The following is a 27040-nucleotide window of genomic DNA, read 5'->3' on the forward strand; positions in this document are numbered from 1 at the left end:
AAGCATCTTGAAGCTGTTAGTTGGGAAAAGGACAGAACCAGACTGCAAGCCAAAGACCTAATAAATCCATACATGCAAAATGGTATTTGTAGGGAGATTTACCATGATGTTGTGGAAGATACTACTTTTGTCATTTCTGAAGACAATAATCTCAAATTTTATGAAGGTGGCATAATGTACTTTAACACACGCAACCCCTCCTCACCCAATGCAAACAACACACTAGTAAATGAGTGTTGTACTGCATTGTTGTGACAACCGATGGCAATTATGGAGAGAGAAAATTATGGGCTGTGTGAGCCCTTATCTTAATGTACTTGAAATTAGGATTGTAACAAAATTTGTAGAAGGTTCTTTTGCTGTACAGAAGTATAGTGATTATGAGGTAGCAGTTATGAGGCAGTAACAAAAACCTAAGCTCCCTGTAAAATCTCTTATCTAACATGAAGTTCAAAGGTTAGATTTCAGCAGACAGGATTTCTTTTGGAGATGACGAAGCAGTTTCTTTAGCATAGGAAAAGTCAAATCCACTAAAGTCCAGAGAGCCTACCCAGCACCTTTCTCATATTTCATTTGATATTGTAGTTACTGACCTTGCATATTAACTTTACTAGCCTTTGTGTTTCACAGAGGTCAAGTTGTATAAGGGTACTGATGGCTGCTGTCCTCAAAAGTTCTAGAGGATAATGTATCTGAAACTGCCTGACATGATATTGCTGTAGGTTGTTTTGAGTTTCAACACAAATTTGATTAGTTGTTTATGGCTTCCTTGGGATCTTTGTCTACCCAGTACTTTTCAACTCCCACAAGTGTAGACACAATAATTGAAATTAGACTTTTAACTGATAGAACATGCAAGTATCAGAACAATAAAATACAATTAATTTGCCTTTATTCCCTTAACAAATGTAATTTTTATAACTGGCACAAATTTAGTGAGAAAAGCCTGTCTAATATTTTACTGATAGTACCACAGTACTTAGTCACCTGCTCTTAGCACCTAGAAATGATGCTAAGCGAGGAGAAATGAATTTATTCCTAACTGCTAATCTCTTATGTGACCTTGGGCAAAACACAGCCTTTCTGTACTCAGTTCTCCATTTGTAATATGAGAATAATAGTTTTTATTATACTGCCCACAAAGTAACAGAAAAATTACTCATAATCCTGATCCTCCAAACATAAATGCTCAAGTATAACGTTATTTTTGTAAATAGTCTCATTTAAGCCAATACAAATACTCACGTGAGTAAAGTTATGCATAAAGTCTTGCAGGATTAAGGCCTTAATTTCTTCTGCTGTACATTGTTTAGTACAAAATAGAAGATTATGAATGTGATTTTTATATTATTTAAATATACATATAGGCTGTTTATTTGGTACAAGCAGGCATGTACATAGTGTGTGTGTGCATGCGTACATTCACGGTAGAACCTCAGAGTTACGAACTAACTGGTCAACCATACACCTCATTTGGAATCCGAAGTATGCAGTCAGGCAGCAGCAGAGACCAAAAAAGCAAATACAGTACTATGTTAAACGTAAACTTCTAAAAAATAAAAGGAAAGTTTAAATTTCTTTTTGACAAAGTAAGGAAACTGTTTCTGTGCTTGCTTCATTCAAATTAACATGGTGAAAAGCAGCATTTTCTTCTGCATAGTAAGTTTCAAAGCTGTATTAAGTCAATGTTCAGTTGTAAACTTTTGAAAGAACAACCAAAATGTTTCGTTCAGAGTTACGAACGTTTCCAGTAAGAACAACTTCTATTTCCAAGGCATTCGTAACTCTGAGGTTCTACTGTAATAAAGAAATTGTAGTTGAATAAAAAATGCATTTGCTTTCACAGTTAAATCTGTTTACCTTCATTCTAAACATTTAGGGCTGATATCGAGAAGCAAGCTTCAGATTTCAAAGAAGCAAAGTGTTAGAAACAAACACACTGTTGTCTGCTCCATTCTGGCGCTCTCATTCATACCTTACAAATGAAACCTTTCAAACAAGATCACTATAAGACTGACTAAGAAATATGAAATGCTTTGTGAAGTAAAGTGACTCTCTTCCTCTTATCTTCTTACAATTAAGAATGAGTGTGAAAGGCCCATCTGATGGAAGTTCAGGTATTTTCATTCCTCTTTGTTCTTTTTCCATAGATAAATATAATTCAGGGTATAGTTGCAGAAATCAACATAAAGACAGGTGAATCTGAGTGCCAGTATTACAAAGAGAGGCTCATTTATCTTGAAGAAGGCCAAAAGGACGCACTGATCGATAACGCACGTGTTGTGTGTTGTCACGGTGAACTAAAGAACAACAGGGGAGCGGTAAGGAGTAAATTTTTTTTATCACTATATACTTTTAGATAAGGTGTCTTCAGTGCTATGGTGTTACAAGTTGGGGTAGAGAGGATATAGCATTGGTTCAATTTTGAGAGAGAGGAAGGTGGTTGGACCATTGTGTTATGCAGGATCCTATTCTGTGAGATTATATCCCTTCATGGTGGCCTTTAGGAACACGGGTGAATTCCTCAGTGTCACACTGTATTTAAATCCCTAGAAAATAGCTCACTCATCTTCTGGACTGCTACAGTTACATCTATTTGTAAGAGAGATTAGATTTGATCCCACTGTCACTAAAGTTAATGGGAGAAGGATCAAGCCCTAGACGTGGAAATATGAAATGGTGGTCCCAGCTCATGTGGACCATTTGTGTTTTGCACCAGGAAGGCTGTGGGAGAACTGCCACTTGATTGGCTGGGGATAACTGCTTTTCTTTAAAAGAAAGGGGAAATTGCAGATACCTTTTTATACTTCCTGTAGAAAAGATATGCAGTACTTACCAGAGTGCTGCATGGATAGTCTGATCTGCAAAAATTGTCCACGGATGTGGATATCCGTGGATTTGTAGGGCTCTATTAACACCTCCACAGGTCACTGTGCACCAGTGATTCAGGGCTATGCCGTACCCCCTTCTCCGCTCCAGGCAGGGAGGCTACAATCCTGGGCCCTCACGTGCAGCACTGCCTTCCCAGTCAGGGGCTCAGACATCCCTACGCGGCAGTTCTAGTGCACGCAGCACTTAGCTCACTACGCAGGAGCACATGGTCACGTTCTTTTTTGTAAGTTATAGTTTACCTTCTCCATCTAAGCAATCTGGAGATTACAACTCCCAAAATGCCCAGCGGGGTAATGCCACATATTGCAGCCCATTGCTGCATGATTCAGAGAGCCAAGCTGGAGCTTGAGGTCTGGGTGACAGCCAGTCCATTTGGGTGAGTGTGTGCTGCACAGCTCTGTGTGGATACTAATTTTGTATCCAAATCTGAGCTGCAAGCTGCAAAAATGGTCCATGGATATCTGCAGATTTGTAGGACTCTACTTGTAGCCAAATATTTAAACCAAATTTGCTTAAGTCTCTTGAACTAGGAAGAAAGATTGGTGAAGTTTTGTGCAACTTTTTGCTTGTATCCTTGAAATGCCAAAATAGGACCCAACTAATTTTAATTACATTTCAAGTATTAGTATGGTGTTTTTAATCAGCTTGCAAATAGCTTTAGTCTTTAATGATAATATACAAATTATGAATTTAGCATGTTAAACATGAATTAATGTCCATGAATTGCATTATAAACTGCTTAAATTTAGCTCTTCTTGACTGAATACTAGATGTGTATTTCTGAAATGCAACCCACAGTAGTAAATTAACATGTAACAGAGGAAGCATTAGCTCTGAGGCTCTATCTAAACTACAGTTTTTCACCATGACTTTATAACCAGTTAGAGACATGGTCACTTTAATCTGTCACAAGTAACATGGTTTAGTTTGGGTCTATGCAGAAGCCTTTCTACATTGATTGTCATAGAAAGAAACGTGTAAATCTAATAAACATGTGCAACTGAAAATATACTGACTTGATAAATATTAACTATTACAACATACACGTTAGATTACTGCCAGATGCATGCACAGGGAAAATTTATACTGTGTATGTGCCTCTCCTGGAGTATATTGCACCTATAAATATGTCTAAATTGATATGGGGGGGTGAATTCTGCCTCAAATTTAGATTAATATGTCTTTATGTGCGTGCATTTGACTGGTAGTCTAAAATATGTAGGTTTTAATAGGGGGGCGGGAATTAGTATAATTATGTACTAGATTCCTCTCTTGGGGGGGCATAATTCACCCTCATGTATTTACATCTTCAAATTAAGTCTTCATATGCAAGTCCTTGGCTGGTCGTTCAAAAATGCCCAAAATTAATGTTGTTCAAGTCAATATATCGCCAGTCATTTATTAGAACTGTTGAAATTTAGTGGGTATCATTATGTAAGCTTAACTGACATACTGAAGAGGCAGACTGCGTGTGTGGCAGGAACAGCAATTAATAAAAGGGTGTTAAGAAGAAGCAGAAGGGACCAGTTTTATCTTACCTCTCTTCTGTTCTTATATGTCACAGAATGCCACATTAGTACAAGCTGCATTACTTTACTGCTTATGTATATTCTTTTGACTGGTTAACACCTAACATGTAATTTTCATTACCATTCGTCACTAATGAACATGTCCCACTATGTGTATCTATGGGGCCTTATTCGTTCCCCAGGAAGCCAAAAGAATACCTGCTATAAGCCCCCCCATGGTGGTAGTTTTCTTATGGTCGCACCAATTAATGTCAATAAGGGATCGGAACCCTGTTGTGCTAGACACTACAGACAAACAACAAAGCCAGTCCCTGCCCCAGAGAGCTTAATCTTGACAGTGGAAAGTCTGCTTCAGAATGAGGCTCCCTGATGCAAGCTCCCCAACACCCAGTCAGGAGGCCCTTTGCTGGAGGCTTATAGCCATTCAGTACAGCCCACAGAATGGATGGGGTGAGCTGGACCTTGGGGTAGGGTCAGATGGGACAAGAGATTGATTAGAAGCCTCAACCAGTTCAACTCTAGTGGTATCATTCCTAGATTGTAAAGCTACTCATCCTTGGTAGAACTCACACAGAAAGCCAGGAGGCATGAATACCTTGCTCTGGCACGTTCCAGTAGGGTGTAGAGGTTAATTTGTTTGAGCCTAAAAATGGGTTTAACTAGTGCTAACTGTTTAACCAAACACACAGTTCTTCTTCGAGTGCTTACTTATGTCCATTCTATGTTAGGTGTTTGTGCTCTCCATTGAGGAAAAAATTTCCAGCAATGGTATCAGCTGGGCCAGCTCTAGCACCCTCTGGAGCTGCACGCTTATGCGCTGGCATAAGGGGTGCCGCTGGCCATGCATCCTCTCAGTTCCTTCTTACCACCTGTGACAGTTGCTGGAACGCTTCTTTCACATATGGAGACAGACGCAGGTACTGCTCTGCCATGATTTCCATGGTTATTGGAACCCCTGGGGGTTTCCCCAGGTACTGGGTTCTCCCTCCTGTCACTCCTACTCAGTGGTTTCTGAGAGACAGGCTACCACTCCTTCCCACTCAACACTGGACCTGGCTCTGGTACCAATGTCGAGGAGATGGTTCCAGCAGATGTAGCTGAGGCAGAGGAAGGGGCTCCGCCTCCTCCTCCCCAGATGAGGCTGTTGCAGGACCCTGTACCCTGTTTCCACAGGATGACTGCAGGGCCCATCAGGACCTTCTGAAGCCGGTCGCTGTGTACCTGGGTTTGGAAATTGAGGAGCTCAAAGAGACATCACACAGCCTTATTGATATCGTGGCTGCAGCAGCTCCCTCAAAGGTGACTTAGCCCATGAATGAGGTGGTCATCGGACCTCTCAAGGCCCTGTGGCAAACTACTACTTCTCTGTCCCCCACCTCAGAGGGCTGAGAATTACGTTCCAGCAAGTGGGTTCGAACACCTGTACTCGTGTGCGCACACCCCTTCCCCCGGGGGTCACTGGTGGTGTCTGCAGCAAACAAAAGGGACAGGGAGGACCTGTCAAGTGCTACCCCTAAGTAAAAATATGCCAAGAGACTAGACCATTGCAGAAGAAAGGGTTATTTGATGGGTAGCCTTCAAGTACGTATCTCCAACCAGCAAACTCTGGGCAGATAAGACTTTCATTGGTGGGACTCCTTGACTAAATTTAAAGACTCCCTGCCCCCAAGATTCAAGGCAGGAGTATGCTGCGGTCTTGGAGGAGGGTAAGAATGTGGCCAGGACCTCTCTCCAGGTGGCTCTGGACACTGCCAACTCAGCAGCCAGGACAATGGCCTCTGCTGTCGCCATGAGGTGGTGTTCTTGGCTCCAGTCATCCGGCCTTCCTCACAAGGTCCAACAGTCTATCCAAGACCCTCCCTTAGAAGGCTCTTCTCTGTTCTCAGAGCAGATGGACATGAAACTTCATGGCCTGAAGGACTCAAAGGCCTCCCTAAGATCTTTAGGTCTCTATGCTCCATCAGCATCTAGGAAGCACTTCTGGCCCCAGCACCTGCTTGGTTCTTGGTGCCTCCAAGACAGGAACACGACAAAAGAAAAGGGAGAGGTTATAAAATGGCGCCAACCACTCCCGACCACTTCAGCTTCCCAGCTGAGGTCTCAAAGATACTCCGGAGGGCCCAAGCAGGCCTTTTGAAGGTGCGCCTGAGGGCATTGTACCAGTCACCATTTCAGATCCACCACCCCTTTTATTTTTGGAACCTCTGTTGCTCTTCAGCCCAGCATGGTCATACATAACATCAGACCATTGGGCCCTGAATATATTGACAGTTGGATATATCCTTCAGTTTTTATCCACCCCTTCCTCCTGCATTCCCATCTCTCTTCAGGGAGCCTTCTCATGAACAACTCCTCGTCCAGGAGGTGCAATCCCTCCTAAGTATGGGGACTGTGGAAGAGGTTCCTTAAGACTTGAGAGGGAAGGGGTTTTACTCATAGTATTTCCTAATCCGAAAGGGGGCCTCCAAACCATCTTGGACCTGTCTTGTCTCAACAGCTATCTCAGGACGCTGAGGTTCTGCATGGTTTCCATGGCCTCCATAAACGTCAGGGAGCTCAGGGCAGTATGCTTAGCATGCCAAGTGTTCCTTCCCCAAATCTCAGGTGAGGTGGTACAGGTCCTGACAGACAATTCTGTGGTCATGTTTTACATTAACAAGCAGGGAGGGGTTTGATCTTCAGCCTTGTGGCAGGAGGCCACCTGTCTGTGGGACTTCTGCGCAAAGCACCCCATTCATCTTGAGGTGTTGCATCTCTCAGGAGCCTGGAATGTACTGGCAGATCATCTCACCAGATTTTTTTTCCTCTCACCACAAGTGGTCCCTTCACCCAAAGGTCACCAGATTCATCTTTCAAAGGTGGGGGCCTCCCCAGTTGGACCTGTTGGCTACCAGGCACAAAGGAAATGCTATCAGTTTTGTTTACTGCATGGACACAGCCCAGGCTCCATCTCTGATGCTTTCCTGCTCCCATGGACGCATCTCCTACTTTGTGCTTTTCCCCCAATTCCCGTGGTTCACAAGGTCCTCCTAAAAATCAAATGGGACAAGGCGAGAACTATTCTGATAGCCACGGGATAGCCACACCAACATTAGTTCGGCATGCTCCTGGCTCTCTCTGACAACCGCATTCTCACTCCCACTCTGTCAGGGCCTGATTTCATAAGACCACGGCCAGCTGTTTCACCCAAACCCCACCTCCCTGCATGGCTGAACCTGAACAAGCTTGCTAGGAACAGGTTCAGCAAATCTTGCTAGGCAGTAGAAAGAACTATCTACATAGCCAAGTGGAAGAGTTTCTCTTGTAAGGCTTCTGAACATGCTCTCTCTCCATCTCTATCTTCCCTTTTAGTCTATCTTGCACTATTTGCTCCACTTAAAGCAGCAAGGCGTGGCCCTCTCCTCTATTAAAGTGTTCTTAGCAGCCATCTCAGCCTTCCACCTTCCAGTGAACGACAGGTCAGTGTTCTCCACAAGATGACAGTACACTTTCTCAAGGGGCTGGTGGGGCTCTGTCCGCAAGTCCACAAGCCAACCCCACCCCTTGGGACTTAAACTTGGTTTGGCCAAGAGTCATGGATAGGATGACCAGACAGCAAATGTAAAAAATCGGGACAGGGAGTGGGGGGTAATAAGAGAAAGAAAGAGACCCCAAAATCAGGACTGTCCCTATAAAATCAGGACATCTGGTCACCCTATTCTTGAGTCCCCTTCAAACCATTAGCATCATGTTCTCCTGCTACTTCTCTCTTGGAAGGTTGACTTCCTGGTGCCAATCACCTTGGCCAGAAGGGTCTCTGAAATGAAGAACCACCTTACATGGTGGTCTTTAAGGACAAGATCCATACATGCCACCATCCAGCCTTCCCACCAAAGGTGGTGTCACATTTCCATAACAAAGCTGTTTTCCTACCAGTTGTCTTCCCAAATCCTCACAAGAACTCTAAGGAGTGAAGCTGCTGTTCCTCAGAAGTTAGGTGTACCCTCCCTTTCTATATTGAGGGGACTAAACCCTTCTGCAAGCCCATGCAACTCTTCGTAGCAATAGCAAAAAGAATGAGTGTTTCCTGTGTCAGCCCAGATGATCTCAGCCTGGGTAACTGCCTGTATTTGAGCTTGCAATGAGCAAGTGAATGTCCTGCCTCTAGCCATCTCAACTGCTCACTCCACAAGAGCCCAGGCTTCGTCAGCAGTATTTCTCATGCAGGTGTCAATCCAGGACATCTGCAGAGTCACAACCTGTTTGGGATACGAAGGTATGCACTGACATTACGCCATCATCCAATAGGCCTGAGATGACCTGTTTTAGAAAAGCAATGTTACAGTCAACATATCCATGAACTCTAAGACCACCTCATGGGATACTGCTTGTGAGATACATAACATGGAATGGACATGAGCAAGTACTCAAAAATGGTTACTAACCTTTCATAAGTCGTTTTTTGAGATGTTGCTCATGTCCATTCCACAGGACCCATCCTCCTACTCTTCTATTGGAATTAACCTGCAAGAAGGAACTGAGAGGGTGCGTGGCCAATGGCACCCCTTATACCAGCCCGTAAGTGGAGGACGAGGTGTGGAGCATGCTTTCAGAACTCTTAAAAGATGCGGAAACTACAGAACCTGAATCCCCAAAAAGGAAATCAACCTTCTGCTGGTGGCATCTGACTCAGATGACGAAAATGAACGTATATCAGTCTGCTCTCCTTTGGATTGTTATCGAGCAGAACCTGTCATCAGCATGGACACATGTTCTCTGGAATGGTGGTTGAGGCATGGAAGGACATATGAATCTTCAGCGCACCTGGCACATAAATATCTTGCAACGCCAGCTACAACAGTGCCATGCGAACGCCTGTTCTCACTTTCTGGTGACATTGTACACAAGAAGTGGGCAGCATTGTCTCCTGCAAAAGTAACCAAACTTGTTTGTCTGAGCGATTGGCTGAAGTAGGACTGAGTGGATTGTAGGCTCTAAAGTTTTACATTGATTTATTTTTGAATGCAGGCTTTTTTGTACATAATTCTACATTTGTAAGTTCAACATTTGTGATAAAGAGATTGCACTACAGTACTTGTATTAGGTGAATTGAAAATGCTATTTCTTTTGTTTTTTACAGTGCAAATATCTGTAATAAAAAAATCAGTGAGCACTGTACACTTCATATTCTGTGTTGTAATTTAAATCAATATATTTCAAAATGTAGAAAACATCCAAAAATATTTAAATAAATGGTATTCTGTTATTGCTTAACAGCGCAATTAATCGCCATTCACTTTTTTTTTAATTGCTTGACAGCCCTAATAAGTTGATTCCAAATGCAAGCTTTTCTCGGGAATTTGGAGTAAGCAGCAGTAATATTTCAACCCCAATTTTAACAGCTTTAACTAGTAAGATACATTGTTTGTGTCTATTTCTAAATTGCCCAAACTCTGTGATTTTTATAAAAGTTTGTTTAATTACTCATGCCTGGTACAGACTGAGTATTCTAAGCAGAAGTTTGGCTGGAATTCATAGTATGCACAATCTCTAGTACTTCGCAGTATCTTTTAACTTTCATGAGTTAAGCTTACAATTTTCAAAAAAAAAAGGTACATTAAGGAGTAGTTGATACACTTGGACTTAAACGAAACATTTTTTCCTCTATAAAATGATTAACAAAAATAGGATAAACAAAGCTTCCAATTTACAAATAAAAATAATCCTCCTCTGGAGCACTGTGAAAATCAAGGTGTTTCCTTTCCATTAACCCAATTTATGCAAATAAAGTTATACTCCCCTGTAAACTACAGCCCCACTAACCACAGTGTGCTGAATGAATAGTCTTTTCTCCTCAATCCATTAATTTTTATTATGCTCATAAACACTGCGAGACAGTAAAGAAAAGTAAGAACCTCAGGGTAAGGGGCTGATAACATGGGGGAGAGGAGGGACAACAAGGACAGCTTGCTTACAATTGCACTGCAGTAACAATCAAAGGTATGGAAATGGGTGCCTTCTGGTCCTCGTGCCCTTGCCTGGAGCTGAGTGCAAGGGATACCCACCCCCCCAATCCTAGAACGTCTGGGAGAGAAGGATGTGGAACTTGGCGATGATAGCAGCAGGTTCAGCGTAGGCTGCAGCGGGACTCTAGCATCCAGTTGCCTTTCTTGAACCTCAAACGCCTTAACATGTCCATTTGCTCCCTCAAAATCTGCACTATCTTGTCCTGCGTGTCATGCTTGTGCTCCCTGCATGCTGTCATGTCCTCACAGTTATTGTGCAGGCTCTCCGACAGTACAATCGTCCATGCGCTGAGCTCCATCTTGTCACTCTCTGAGGCATGTATTAACTCTTGAGCATGTCCTCCCAAGTCTTCTTTTTCTGCCGTCTAATCTGGGAAAGTCTTTGTCCCTATATGGAGGATGCACCTGTGGACAAGGTTTCAGGTGCAAAGAATACAAACCACAAGGGTAGCATTGACAGTGCATAATTGTTTCTGGTGCAAGATTAAATCTTTTTATAAAAGAAACACCCCTCAATGCACTTCCATGCAATCCACAATGTAAGCAGAACCACTGGCTACTGCAAGAATCAGTTTGCTGCTACAGCCATGGTAAGGCAGGCCACAAGGCATGGGCAATACATCTTGTGCTGCAGCTTTTCATACATTCTTTTGTATCAGTGGTTCCAACCCATAGCAACCTGGATGGTGCTTGAGAACAGGCACCAGCGTAAAGCACCGCAAATAGTTTGATTGTTACAAAAGTGGCACTGGGTTGGGGTGGAAGCAGGAGTGAAAGTAAGTCTTGGGACTTACCGGTACAGGGCTGGGCTGGGGCCAGCTCTGGCCCCCAGAAGGGGCGGGGCTGGGGGAGGTCAGAGCCAGCCCCGGCCCACTCTGTACCAGCAAGTGCCTCCTTCCCTCTCCCCAGGGTAACAGCAGCAGCCGGGGCCTCTGGCAGGGTTTTAAAGGGCCTTGGGTGGTTGCGGCGGCCGGAGCCCTGGGCCCTTTAAATTGTCCCCGGAGCCCTGCTGCCACTTCCCCAGGGCTCTAGCCGCCACTACCACCCTGGGCCCTTTAAATTGTCCCCGGAGCCCTGGAGAAGCGGTGGTGAGGCTCTGGGGACAACTTAAAGGGCCCAGGGCTTGGCGGCTGCTGCTACTGCCCCGGGCCCTTTAAATCACCGCCCCAACCCTGCTGCTGCTACCCCAGGGCTCTGGCAGCAATTTAAAGGGCCGGAGGCTCCAGCCGCTGCTGGGAGCCACAGGCCCTTTAAATTGCGCCTGGGGAAGCCGATCCACCCTAGTACAGCACACTGGCTCTTGCCAGTACACCGTACCGGCTTACTTTCACCTCTGGGTGGAAGGGAGACTACCAGGAAGTGTTGCCTCTCTCCTCCCCCCCTGCCACCAACTTAAATGCTGGCTGCAATATGGGGTGATCCCTTCCAATCACAATCAGGGCACGCTCTGGAAAGCATGGTTGCGAGACCCAGAATTTACCAAACCGGGGTGGATTACTTATCGAATTGCTTGCGGTTTAAGGGCTAGCATTTAAAACTTCCCCTGTTTCCCCTAGGTGACCATATGTGATATCACTCCCCTGAGGGTAACAGAGGCAGAAAGAGCAGATGCTGCAAGCGTCTGGCTACAGACTTGGTCCTTTTGTTGCAATGCTGTGCGCCACATTGATGCCTGAAACTTTAATACTGGAGTGGCATGGGAAAGTGTCTACAGTGGTGGACGAAATAAGGCAACCCTTCCTAGAAACCTTCTGCAAAGAATTGCAGAGTACTTCCATGAAAGCTTCCTAGAGATTTCCTTGGAGGATTCCTGGGCCATCCCAAGCACATAAACAGTCTTTTTCTGAGAGTACCCTCTGTGTAGCTGGAGTGGCCGCTGATAACCAGTATCCCAATTTTTTTTATTCAGATTCAATATTAAAAATAATAGCATGTAACCCCTACAGTTTGATTGAAAATGTGTACTCACCAGAGGTGCCTTCCTCGGCATCACGCTCTGCTGACAATTGGTCCTGTGAGGTGATGGGCTCCAGAGTTTTAAAAAAAAAAAAAGTTCTTGGCTATTGGGGAGAATGGATCCCCCTGCTTGCCTGCCTTGCATTTTCCTCCTCCTCTTCTTGGTCAACCATGTCTCCCTCATTGTTACCTGAGGTTGCCATGGAGCATTTTGGGGTAGTGGTGGGGTCACCGCCTAGAATTGCATGCAGCTCCTCATAGAAGTGGCATGTCTGTGTCTCAGAACCAGAGCGACTGTTCTCCCTTGTCTTCTGGTACACTTGCGAAAGATCCTTTATTTTCATGCAGAAGTGCTGTGTGTCCCTGATGTAGCACTCCCCCCACCCCACCCCACCCCCCCTAACCTGTGCAATTTTGGTATAGAAGTTAGCATATCTTCCAGGGATTTGGAGCAATCAAATTTTGAATTGCTCCGCTCCAGCACCAATAGTGACTGCTCCAGCTCCGCTGCATGCTCCGTCTCAAATTAACTTTTAACTAAATAAAAAAGTGCATACAGACTTAACTTTTAGCCTACCAATAGACTCCATCGCCTCACAATCTTCCCAAAAATTTATCTTGAATAATGCTTCATTACAATTATGAATTGCAGAAACTCGCCGGCGTCTTTCTTGTTTATCCAATTCCTTTTCGAAGGCATCTTCAGAAGAATTGGTGCTTGAATTATCTCCATTTCCCTGTGATGGCTGAAGGCATCTCAGGGGTGGACGCTCGAACAAGTTCAGAGTGGAGATGGAAGTTTGAGAACAGCCTGCTATTTCTGAAGGATGTGAACTTTCCAAAACCGCAAATTCGATTGTTGATGACTCCTTTTGTTGTTTCATTTTCTTCAACCTCTTTTGTTGAGTTCAAATGTAGCAATAGATTTTGTTTTTCGAGTCGTCGAGCAATATCAAGGAGCCCTTCCTTTGCCTTTGGTATATCCCTTGAGGTAAGAAGAATCCGATACCGTGGGTCAACATAAACTCCAGCAAGGAAAATAATATTGTCAAAAAGCTTCTCTTCGCGTTTGTGCATGGAGGATAGAATTCTTTCTGCAATTTGTCCACCATTTTCTTGCAAGAATTTTGACAGTTTTCGCCATTCCTTCATTAAAACTCCCAGGATTACATCGACAGCTTGAAGATTCACAGTTGTTAGGTTTGGCTTTGCCAAGAGGTATCGCAGGTTCTTCATTTAGTCCCATTCAGCTTTTGTTAACTTGAGTTCTCTTGTTCCAGCAGCAGCCGCTTGTTCACAGTAAGATTGAAAAAGGAGAAGCCAATCATCGCAAATGTTGAACCCCAGCAAGTCACAGTATCCAATGATTGAGTTACCCCATGTCGATCAAGCAGAACACTTTGAATACTTGGGGTTCGTAGTTTGACAACGACTTGTTGAATTTTTGCAAGAAATTTCTTTGCATGTTCTTTGTTCAGTCCATCCCAGATTGCTAACTGAAGAGTGTGAATACCACACCTCATCAGCTGGACTTTTGAGTCATCCTCATGAAGCCATGTTGGAAATATGAGGCTAGGGGGTCATTAACCCATTGTGCAGTAGCATCCATGTTGAGTTCAATTTCATCCATTCCTTTAGTTCTTTCATCAGGCAAAATAGTTTGTTCTGTCCACATCCCTGTTCTCAGAGGTAGAAATGGTTTCATTGTCCTTGCTGAAATTTTTGACAGCACACGTCATGTTTGCAGCATTGTCAACGCAGATGCTCAACACTTGCATTTCACTGATCCCAAATTTTTCCTAAAATAGCTTTTACTTGATCTTTCACATACAAAGAATTGTGGTGCACTATCAGTGTCAATTTATGTCCAAGGTTTTTACCACAGCTTTATCTTTTCCTTCTTCATAGTACTGAGCATTGATTGCAGGGAAATTTTGTGCTACCTGAAAATGGATGCAGCAACCTGTGGAAACAATTTTTGCTCCAAAGCTTTCTTGAGCTCTTCGCGACCAGACTCAGTTGTGCTGACAACTAAATGATGAACCGCATCGTGCCCCATCAAAACGCCAAGCTGCCGACCCATTTCACCTGCAATTTTTTAGAATCCTTTGTTCTTTAGCCTGAAGGTAGTGAGAGGTGTTGAACTCAAGCAAACCATTTCCATCAGCCCTTCACAGAAAGTATTGGCATCCATGGTGACTGTAACCTTTGAGGACTTCAAATATGAGTCAAGTTTTGTTTGCTCAATTTTGGGTTTCTTTTCAAATGAAGCTCCGCAAAAAATCTCTTCTCCAGGAGTTTTCAAAGAGCCAGATGAATGTCATTTAGCCGCATCAGCTTTGTTTTGCCTCATCTTCCTGGTCTTTTTTTGTAACCAGAGCTGCATAGTTTTCAGGATGGCTACATTTTACGTGCTGCCAAAGGTTGAAACTTTTCACACCATTTGCTTCACTTGTCTTGAAGCTACATGGTTTGAGCTCGCCATTCACTTCCTTTTCCACCTTGCACGTTGCCGATTTCGTCTTTGCTTTTCCCAAAAGCCCAAATTTTGGCTTTTCAAATTCAAAAGTAAAGATGTCATTGAGATCCTTTTCCGTAAATCGGCTATCAGTCATGGGGGGCAGATTTGATTTTTTAATTTTTTGTTGAAGCCATGGCCAAATCTTCTTGTGCTGCTACCGCATCCCAATGTTTCTTGTTATGATCTTCGAAAAGCAATGAACAAAAGCATTGTATTTTTTTTTATAATGTACCTGCTTGTGATATCTTAACCACTTAAGGTATTCCGAATTTATTTTGGATTTTCTGGACAAAAATGATCGCATTTTCTTTTTATACAAAATTATTATTAAAATATATTTTTAATATTTTAACGTTTCTTGCAGTTTTAATGAAGTATTTTAATATACATAATATACATTTTTATTTATAAATTGCAAGTTTAGTTTTTATGGAATTTTGCAGTAAAAATATTTGAAATATTTTCCAAGTTTTTAATATATCAAAAATGCTTTAATATAGATATATCAATTAAATTTGGTATGCGCCGTAGCGTTAGTACATGCTATCACTGTTCTACAACATTAACTGTTGGGACGTAACAAGACTACACATTACAAGGTTCAAAATAAACTTTAATGGGAAAGCGGATTCAAATTGCAAGCACAGTCCTTTTGGAAAAGAGAGCAAATTTTCAGAAATATGTTTTTCCTTCATCAGGCTGGAAACATTATACAAGATAGAACCTGTTTATTTGCTCTATCTTGTATAATGTTTCCAGCCTGATGAAGGAAAAACATATTTCTGAAAATTTGCTCTCTTTTCCAAAAGGACTGTGCTTGCAATTTGAATCCGCTTTCCCATTAAAGTTGATTTCCAACATTCTGTCATACAGCATCATTCAAATAAAATTATTTAAACTACAGGTGTCGTGAACTGGGGGGGCTAGGCCAATTTTATTTAATATTTTTTAAATCATTGACTATTTAACAGATACGACCCTGGAATATGATTTAATGCTAAAACATGCATTAAAATGGTACTCTTAATTTATTTTGTATAATTAACCATTTCCAAGAAAACTGTTTAAAAATTTTAATCTGCTTAGAATGATCCAATTTTACTTACTTATTTTTCAACTTTGGAACCATAAATTTGAAACATAATCACCAAAAATTAACTTATTATGGAACATATTACCACTCGTATCTGGGGCAGTCGATGACAAGCCTTTCTTGAATTATGAAATAAAAATGACCAAGCACCAGTTCGGGATGCCTACGGTTTAGATAATTTTGGATAAGGTAATATGGTAGCACATACTAACGCTAAGACAGACATAATTTCATTAGTTTATATTAAAGTGTTTTTGAGATATTAATCAGAAGTTAACTTTTCATCACCTCCTTGAAGGGACTGTAGCTCCCTTAGGACATGTGTTCACAGAAACTTTTTTTCTTAAAATAACCTTAGGATTCATCCCCAAAGTTGTGTTGAACGTTTTCTAATCACTCTGGATATATCACAAAAATCACTCCTAATTTATGCAAAAATGTTTACTGTATATTTATATGCCTGCTGCACGTGACTTTTTCAGTAAATTTAAAATTACAAACACTACCAAAAGACCATTGAACATATGACATATAAAATAAGTCCATCAGAGTGATATGGGACCATGTACAAATGAACAAATGTACCAGTAATGGGAGCCCGTTTGAGAAATGAACTTAAGTGGTTAATATCTCTAGCGATATCTTAATATATCAATAAACAAAAACATTATTCTTTTGCAGTATACCTGTTCGTGATATCTTAAATGTTGCAACTTGCGTCACACTTTTCCGTAATCGCAGCACTCAGCGCTTCTCGTTGATCAACCCTTACAAAAGAAGTATCAACACTTACTAATCTATCTAACTAATCTACGCGAGTACGTACTCGCCTAACCTTGCCACAAGGGTGGGAGCAGTCTGCAGTGTAGCCGGATGTCTGATAATTATCTGATTCTTTAATAAAACATATCTCCAAAAAACTTTAATTTTGTATCTGTACATTAAATCTTGATTTCGGCCGAAGTGAGAATAACTGACATATTACGTAAAGTAGATGTTAATATCAGTTGCTCTACAATCTGAAACTTTTTGGCACCTTTAGGACTTTCTTGCTAAATATCATTCATTTTGAATAGAAAATGAAGAAAAAACCGGAGCAATGGAGCAGTCAAGATTTTCTGTGCTCCGGCTCCGCTCCGGCTCCAGGCAAAAACCTGCAGCTCCACACTCCAGCTCCGGGCTCCGCTCCAAAGCCCTGGTTTCTTCTGCTGATTTGGAGCTCTGCGTGCACAGATTCTTCTCCCCACACAGCAATAAGATCCACTACCTCCTGCGTGCTCCATACTGGAGCACGTTTACAGCCTTGAGCATCCGTGGTCAGCTGTGTTGATGAGCTCTCCATGCTGATCAAACGAGGAAATGAGAATTCAAAAGTTCCCAGGGCTTTAACGGGGGGCTGTGCCCTATGTACCTGGCTGAAGTGCAGTGGAGTTGAAAGCGCTCTCCAAAGCGGTCACAGTGGAGCACTGTGGGACACCTCCTGGAGGTCAATTAATTCAAATTACACAGTGCAGTCTCTACACTATCCCCATATTCATGCATGGATGTCTGTTGAAGCAGTACGCCTCTCGCAGAGGGGGAGTACAGAAGTAAACTTTAAAAGCCCTTTAGGTCGGTGGAAGGGACTCGGTAGTATGGACACGTACATTATTAACTTGACCTAATGTGGCATACGTCAACCTAACTTTGTAATGTAGACCTGGCCACAGTATCTCAGAGAAACACTGATGGTACTTCTACACAGCAGCTGGGAGATGTGATTTCCATGTGTGGGTAGACAGATTCATGCGAACTCATTTCTGCAACTGAGAAAGTTATGGAACCTCAAACATAACATTTCATTTCTGTTATGAATAAGGACCACGTTGTGCAAGATGTTCTAGGATCACTGCTTAAACACATTGGATATGGGGACAGAAAAGCATTTTTTGTTTTCTCCTTAGTTTACATAAGTTACAAGTGGGTATGAATATTTATACTATATTAGGCCACCTACAGTATTATAATGGGAGGGAGGGAAGAGAGGCCCAGTGATGGCTGTGGTGAACAAATTTACGCTTATTTATGTCTAAGCAAGGGGAACTAAAAGCTAATATATACTGTTGGAGTATATTACAGTTGAAATAAACTTTGTTCAGTGACTTTTTAAAAAGAAAAATGAATTTATTTTCCTTTTATGCTTTTTAACAGAAACTGCATGTCTTCTTGTTCCAAGAAGTGCTGGTGATTACCCGAGCTATCACCCATAATGAACAACTCTGCTACCAACTATACCGGCAGCCCATCCCAGTAAAGGATCTTGTTCTGGAAGATTTGCAGGATGGAGAGGTGCGACTAGGTGGATCCATACGTGGTGCATTTAGCAACAATGAGAGAAGTATGAATACACTTTTGATTTGAATACTTTATCATTAGTTCATAGGAAATAGATGTAACTTTGAAATCTCCTCCCTTAATTTAAAATAACATCTTAGGTCAAAAATTTGACCTTTTTTTCAAAATGTTATTTATGCAAGACTCTAAATGTCTATTTTAAAAATCCATCATATCAATAATGTGATTCTCTCCCCCTCCCCACCCAAAACACACAGAAACACCCCTTTACTGCACTGGGAAGTGGAAAAGGGAGTAGAATGTAGCAGCACAACAAGAAATTATAAACAGTCTTCCCTAGAGTATATTTTGAAATTTTCTAACTTATTTAGAAACCTTATGACAAGATTTATCTATTGTGATTCTTCATCTTGTTATGGAGGCATTGGCTGCTACTCCACAGTTAAGGCTGTGATCATGCAAATACTTATGCATGCGCTTAATGTTAAGCATCTGAGTCATCCTTTTAAAGTCAACTGGACTACTCATATTCTTAAAGTTAAGCATGTTAAGTGTTTGTAGACTCAATGCCTACGAATTAACAAGTTTTCCATTACAAACCATCTTTTAACCTTTTCTGAGAAATAATGTTGAAAGTTTTTTGTGACTGATTTATGTTGTGGATTACAGGTAAGAGGGGGCCCAAGCTGCCACAGGAACAAGTAGTCCTGGCTATTCCATAGGGAGCAAAAGTGAAATTTCTCAACTCTGCAGGGCCGTTATAGCCAGAGAGGCTCCACAGGGTTCTGTGGGTAGCACCAACTCTATTGAGCTGCTTAAGGTTCCAAGCTTGAAACGGTAAACTGGCATAGAAGTCAGCCAGTTTAGGCATTTGGGGTTGGTTTTATGCATGTATAGCATCAATATACTGGCTGAATTCTAAACTAATTAACCTAGCAAGCAATTAACTTTTAGCAACTCCAGTAGTATCTGGGGATGCCCCACTACCCTACAGAGGTAGGAGCGACAAGTTCCTTGGTTTTCCCTCGGCTCCTATTTATTCTATGGGTTTCTAACTTAGCCCTGGGGAAGCAACCCAGTAAACCTAAGAACGCGGTAGAGTGTTTTAGTATTTTAATGTACTCTCATTAAAAATGCAGACACCCAAAGCAATCAACGGACATATTTTGTTTTTCAGTTAAAAACTTCTTTAGAATCAGCTTCAAAAGTGGATCGCAAAGCCAGTCCCACTCGCTGCAAGCCAATGACTCCTTCAACAAACAACAGTGGCTTAACTGTATCCGACAGGCCAAAGAAACAGTTGTGTGTGACATAGAGGCTGGAACACTGGATTCAGAAGGACATTTCCTAATATCCCCAAATCGGAGTAGGGTACCACAGGGAGAAAGCAGGCTTGAGCAAATGGACCAATCAGACAATGAGTCAGACTGTAGTATGGACACTAGTGAAGTCAACATTGATTTTGAATGCATGGAACAGACAAACTCTTGTGAGAATGACAAACAGATAGAAACCAACATTTGACAGAAAATTACAGTTCATGCAAGTAAACCTGTGTCTTACCTGTACAGTATTTGCATTCCATAAATGGAGCAGTTTGGAAAAGCACTTTTAACACTTTTTTGTGACAATGTCAACACAATCTTTCTTGTATTTGTACCTTTTGAGTGTAGTACTGTAACTGCCAATCTATGTAAGCTGGAATCTGTTACAACTCCTATCCTGTGATATTTCCATAAACATCTGGGTGGATGAAAGTGGTACTTGACCAGTTATATTCATTGTCCTGCTGATAGAAAGAATCTCTAAACTCAGAGATGATGCGTAACTGTTGTTAGTAGGGAGGCACAATTTAAAGGTTCTGGTGGTATTCAGCAGGGTTCAGGACAGGGCATATAAACCCTGGCAGAAATCTGGGGGGGGCACTGGACCCTGTGGACCTCCCCAGCACGTCTCCTCTGTCTAAACTACTGTTTATATGTATATTACGTAAGAGTCTCTGCATGGTTTTTACAGTGTTTGACCTCTAACGTGGCACCTAAAGACAAACTTTGTAGTGGCTCTTTAAAGGGGTATTGAAGTCTGCATTTAATTAGGAATGGCATTCAAAATTTTCAGAAAGGCAAATGTCTACAAAAATAACATCTTGGAATAAGGTAAGTTAGCTACTGTGGTGGTAAATCAACAGGAAATGTAAAGAGTAGGCCATGTCAACAGTGACTCTTAGGGATTAATTTTAGAAAGTATGAAGCACTGTATGAAAATCCCGCAAACCAACATAGTAATCTGGTCAATTAGAGTCAGTGTAGTGTTCGTGGTTTACTTATTGGAGCGCATAATACTAAAATCAATTGAAAGAGAAGTCTACTGCTAATACTGAATCTTCAGATTAAGTGCTGGGAATGTTGGGTATTTGTAAATAAAAAGTTGGTAGTTTGCTTACAGTGCCATGTATAACTCTGTATTATCCTGATTAAGACAGGAAGAATCTAAAAAAGCATTAGATCATTGAATAGGCCCTCCAGCATTTTGCACTCACTGATGTGACTAACCGTTACCACTAAAGTTAAAACATCCCAAGATCTTGTGTAAATGACTGTTTACAATTACATGTAGTTGTTTTTTAAGACTGAGACACAATCTTGTATCTATGGTGCTGTACAAACACCCCTTAGGGGACAGAGAAAGTTTAAATAAAAAAGGGAATTTATTTTCCTTTAGGAAATATCACACCCTTTATATTTTTGTCAAGTTAGGTTTTTTTAAATTTTGCTGCATCTAAACCTCATGCTGTAATTGGAATCACTGCTGTGTTTTCTGGTGGCTGATTTAAGTAAGTCAATTATTGGCCTGACTCATTATGATGAGAGGCACATCAGCCAATTTAAAATGCAGTCAAAAACACTGCACCAGCCTGACTATTTTAGGAATTCTTGGTTCATCTTTTATTTCTCAATGCAGAAATCTACTGAAAGGTAAAGTAAGCTGCAAAATTTGTGTCCTTACTAACTGACATGATCCTTGATATTGTAAAAATTCAGGATGACCTTTGCAAATTAGACACACACCAGCACAAGTAGTAAAATTGCTAAATTATTGCCAAAAATATTTGTTTCATGTGTGTTTACAAGTTTACAGAAAGAAAGCAGGAAATAAAATGTCACTTACCTTGTACATATGTCATGAAGTGCATTAAAGGAATCAGTGTGGCAAGATAATCAATATAAAAACAAGGTATATTACTTTTTTAAAAAAAATACTGTTGTCAGTTTTACCCTGTAGATCTTATTTCTGTATTTATAGTTTTTAAAACATTGTGAATTTTTTTTCTATTGCAGGCTTGTAATTTATTTAAACTGCTTCATTTTTAGAGTAGAATGTTTGAGCATGCCCTTGAAGAATAAGACAAAGGAACATGTTATTGATGGGGGAAAAAAAAAGAAAATATATTCGGTTATGAACTTTTGTTATGACAACTGTTGGCCAAACTTAGCAAAAAGCATTGATGGAAAAGAGGAGAGAATGTATGTGTTGATGAAATATTTGTGTATAATGGCCTTAAACTTTTATGGAAGCATTTCAAATAAATTACATTAAACTGTTTTGGTTTTTAATTGTTTTGATTGCTTATTATCCAAGAAGCCCACTATGGCTGAATCTACATAGGGCTTTCAACAGTATTTAATATACGTAAGCAATGTTTATATTTTGGTTCTGGCTGAAGTGGGTCATAGACCAGGCCTGGATAAAATTTTTCTAATTTCATAATTTTGATGGAAAAACTTTCACAATTTTTTTTCTTTTTTTTTGACCAGCACAATTTATACAGGTTGGACATTCAATGTGAGTGAGGAAAAATTTTTAGGAGTTTAAAAACAAAAGACAGAGTTTCAATTCCTGTAGAGACCCATCATACAACAACTTTGTATAAAGTAATATGGGCCACAATCTTGCCATTGCCTGCACTCGCATAAATCCATGCAGTGGCATAGAGCTCCACTAGAGTACACACTAGTGCATCTGATTTCAGAGTCAACTCTATGCTTTGGCCATCCAAACCATATTCTAACAAACTACAGCCATAACTGAGGATGCCTATATACTCTTCTTCAAAACATGGAAAAGCTTTATGTAGATCAGGGCATGTTGCATCATTTAGAAAACCGTGTATAGTACAGCAAGGCACTGTTCACTATGGCCATGGAACTGTTCTGAGGGCAACCTTTCAAACATGAAGAGTATATAGTTCTCTGCCTGAATCTGCATGCAGCCTGAAACAATAGCTGAGATAGGTATATACTGTCCCACTTCAAGTTCAGAAGAACCTGAGAGTTATGAACACCTTGGGATGGAGGCTGTTTGAAATGCTGAAATGTTCGTAGCTCTGAACAAAATGTTATGGTACTTTCAAAAGATTATAACTGAACGTTGACTTCATAGTATACAGCTTTGAAACTTCACTATACAGAAGAAAAATGCTGCTTTTAACCATCTTAATTTAAGTGAAAAGAGCATAAAAGGTTTCCTTACCTTGTCAATTTTTTTTTAAAACTTTCCCTTTAGTAGTGTATATTTAACACAGTACAGTACTGTATATTCTCCCCCCCCCCCTTTTTTTTGGGTGGGGGTGTGTGTGTCTAGGCTCTGCTATTGCCTGATTATGTACTTCCGGTTCCAAATGAGGTGTGTGGTTGACTGGTCAGTTTGTAACTGAGGTTCTACTGTAATAGGAATTCAAGACTCCCAAACATTGTCACCACCACTTCTAACCACAAAAGAAGGTGGATAAAAGCTAGAAGTTTAATCTGGATCCCCCCCTTGGGGGAGGAGAATACACATGCTATAATAGTTATAAAGGTAGAGAGATTCTGGAATAACTGGATGAAAGCTTAAGTTGAGCTCATGCTTCAGTCCTTTGTTGAATCTGGCCATAGTGCTCATTGTTTTCAAAACTCGTCACAAACATGAATTTACCTTGAATAACGCCAGTATCCGGTAAGTAAATCTTATCCCCAATTTTATAGGGAAAGTGAGACCCAGAGAAGTTTGACTTGTCCAAATCTACAAAATGAGAAATGATTAGAGTCTGGATTAAACTCAAGAATTCCAGGCTATGTGCTAAATTTACTAGACCAGTGGTTCTCAACCCTTTTTCCTTTACAGAGCCGTTGGGAAATTTCGAATGGAGGTGCGGACCCCTTTGGAAAAATATTGTCTGTGTATATATAGTTGAATTCTGTTCGTTCAGTTTTCCGTCTGTCTTTTGCAAACCCCTTACACACAGTCAGTGGACCACAGGTTGAGAACCGCTGTACTAGACCATATTGATTTAAAATAATATGGAGACAAATACATCAGTCAAGGTTTGCTTTTATGTATTACTGTTCCCCACCCTGTGTTTTACTTATTTGGATTGTAAGCATGTAAAGACAGAGATGTGCCCCTTCCTTCATAATTTTGCAGCCCCTAGTATAATTGGGTCCCCTTATTCTGATTGGGGCCATCAGCCATTTCTGCAATGCAAATAAAAATGTGCAAGGTAGCCTAACTGATAAGGCAATCTAGGGCTGTTCTACAGAGATTTTTTTGTTTACTAGTATAACTATTTGGGTAGGGCTATGTTTTTTTTTTTTTTTTAAACTGAGATACTTATATTGGTACAACGCATTAGTGAGGATGTTGCCATAGTGGTATAAAACATCTTTTATACCAAAATAACGGTGCCTGCACAAGGGGAACTATAGCTATACTAACATAGTTAAAGCTGTAAAGTGGCACAACTCTGATGTGTAGAGAAGTCCCAGGAAGTGTAGAGTTCTCTACTTAAGAGTTTATTTTATCAGAAAAGAGTGGGAGCAACAACTTGCCAGGAAAGCAATGAGTAATACAAGACCTTCAGTACAGTTTTAAGAGAAGACTATGACACAGGACCGTGCTGATAAGTTAGTTTTAATTAGCCAAGATGACACATGGTTAGCTGGCCCTTTAAGGCTGTGGTTCTCAGACCTTTGTACTGGTGACCCCTTTCAAATACCAAGCCTCTGAGTGCGACCCCCGTTATAAATGAAAAATACTTTTAAATATATTTAACACCATTATAAATGCTGGAGGCAAAGCAGGGTTTGGGGTGGAGGCTGACAGCTCATCACCCCTCATGTAATAACCTCATGATCCCCTGAGTGGTCCTAACCCCCAGTTTGAGTGTGCCTGCTTTAAGGGGAAACACCTGTGCCACACTTATCTCCTTCTCCAGGGGGGGGATCAAGCTAAGCGACAGGGCTGGTCTACACTGAAAACATATTGGCATATCTACTTCACTCAGGGGTGTGAAAAATCCACACATCTGAGAGACATAGGTATGTCAACCTAGCCCCCATGCTGGACAGTGATAGATTAGCAGAAGAATTTTTCCTTCAACCTAGATTGCTTCTGGGGAGGTGGATTAACTACTCACAGCTTGGTTATTTAGGATTCCTAGTACTCGGAAGCACAGCACACGGCAAACATGGACTCCCCCTATACTGCTAACCTGTGGAGTGCAGCAACTTCTGCTACTAAGGGGACAATGGAGAGGTGTTTTTTTTATGCTACCATCTTGGGATGGTGTGCAGTAATCCTTACTAACAAAGGGAGAACAAAGGGACTGCTTAGAGTCCAGGAGGGCTGGAAGGATCACAGCCTTTATTAAAATAAATATAACACACACTTTTTAATCGAAGAAATACACTAATGGGATCCACATTTGTCAATGTGTTCCATATTGAATGAGGAATATCAGCATGGAGAAATCAAGTAAATGACAATGAGATTTTTGTAAAGCTCTTACATCTAAAAAGGTTAACCACAACACCTTAGTCAAAATTTTAACTTGGTTAAGTGTTTTACGCTTATCTATATTTACTCAGCATTTTCAATCAAATAAACTATTCTTCGCTTCCAATTAGGGCTGTGGATTAATTGCAGTTAACTCGCATGATTAACTAAAAAAATTAATCTCTCTTAATTGCAGTGTTAATCACATTGTTAAACAATAGAATACCAACAGAAATGTATTAAATATTTTGCATGTTTTTCTACATTTTCAAATATATTGATTTCAATTACAACGCAGATTACAAAGTGTGCAGTGCTCACTTTATATTACTTTTAATTACAAATATTTGCACTGTAAAAATGACAAAAGAAATATTTTTCAATTCACCTCATACAAGTACTGTAATGCAATCTCTATCATGAAAATGCAACTTACAAATGTAAATATTTGTTGCATAACTGCACTCCATAACAAAACAATGTAAAACTTTAGAGCCTACAAGTCCGCTCAGTCCTACTCCTTGGTCAGCCAATTGCTAAGACAAACAAGTTTGTTTATATTTACAGGAGAAAATGCTGGCCACTTCTTATTTACAATGTCATCTGAAAGTGAGAACAGGCATTTGCATGGTAGGGCTGCCAACTTTCTACTCACTTCTTATTTACATCACCTGAAAGTGAGAACAGGTGTTTGCATGGCACTTTTGTAGCCAGCGTTGCAAGGTATTTACGTGCCAGATATGCTACATATTCACATGCCTCTTCATGCTTCGACCACCATTCCAGAGGACATGCTTCCATGTATGTTTAAAAAAATGTGCTAATTAAATTTGTGACTGAACTCCTTGGAGGAGAATTGTATGTGTCCTGCTCCATGGTTTTACCTGCATTCTGCCATAAATATTGTGTTACAGTAGTCTTGGATGATGACCCAGCATATGTTGTTTGATTTAAGAACACTTTCACTGCAGATTTGACAAAACACAAAGGTTCCAATATCAGATTTCTAAAGATAGTTACAGCACTCGACCCAAGGTTTAAGATTCTGAATGCCTTCCAAAATCTGAGATGGACAAGGTGTGTAGCATGCTTTCAGAAGTCTTAAAAGAGCAACACTCTGATACAGAAACTACAGAAACCGAACCACCATAAAAGAAAAATCAACCTTCTGCTGGTGGCATCTGACTCAGATAATGAAAATGAACAGGCGTCAGACCGCACTGCTTTGGATTGTTATTGAGCAGAATCCATCATCAGCATGGATGCATGTCCTCTGGAATGGTGGTTGAAGCATGAAGGGACATAAGAATCTTTAGCGCATCTGGCATGTAAATATCTTGCAACGTTGGCTCCAATGCCATGCAAATGCCAGTTGTCACTTTCAGGTAAACAAGCAGCTGGTAGCATTATCTCCTGCAAATGTGTAAAAAAATTTTCATTTGAACAAGTGGCTGAACAAGATAGGACTTGTAGGCCTTAAAGTTTTACCTCGTTTTATTTTTGAATGCAGTTTTTTTTTGTACATAATTCTACATTTGTAAATTCAACTGCCACGATAAAGAGAATGCACTACAGTATTTGTATTAGGTGAATTGAAAAATACTATTTATTTTGTTTTTTTTTACAGTGCCAATATTTGTAATAAAAAAGTGAGCACCATACACTTTATTCTGTGTTGTATTTGAAAATGTAGTAAACATCTAAAATATTTAAATAAATGGTATTCTATTATTAATAGCGCCAATAATCACAAATAATATTTTTAATCATGTGATTAATCACAATGATTTTTTTAATCACTTATCAGTCCTACTTCCAATCCTAAAGCAGTCACTACATTTGATCACAAAGTACAGCTCCTTTCAGCATAAGATGTAATTTTGTCTGTATGTGGTTT

The 27040-nt window shown here is 40.7% G+C and overlaps 1 protein-coding gene across 5 annotated transcripts in view; it reads left to right on the top strand.

Annotated features, from left to right (window-relative positions):
- ARHGEF3 (Rho guanine nucleotide exchange factor 3) overlaps positions 1-21923 on the top strand; it is a 312788-nt gene extending 290865 nt beyond the window's left edge. For 4 of the 5 annotated variants that reach the window (XM_073351503.1, XM_073351505.1, XM_073351504.1 and 1 more), the window contains 3 exons: positions 2151-2321; positions 18187-18373; positions 19508-21923. In XM_073351503.1, the coding sequence (XP_073207604.1) occupies positions 2151-2321; positions 18187-18373; positions 19508-19854 (705 nt within the window). In that variant the 3' untranslated portion in view covers positions 19855-21923. The remainder of the gene's footprint in view (positions 1-2150; positions 2322-18186; positions 18374-19507) is intronic. The other variant, XM_073351507.1, reaches the window with a different exon arrangement.
- Positions 21924-27040: the final 5117 nt, after the last annotated feature.

This window comes from Lepidochelys kempii, chromosome 7 (assembly GCF_965140265.1).
Source record: "Lepidochelys kempii isolate rLepKem1 chromosome 7, rLepKem1.hap2, whole genome shotgun sequence".
Classification (NCBI taxonomy): domain Eukaryota; kingdom Metazoa; phylum Chordata; order Testudines; family Cheloniidae; genus Lepidochelys; species Lepidochelys kempii.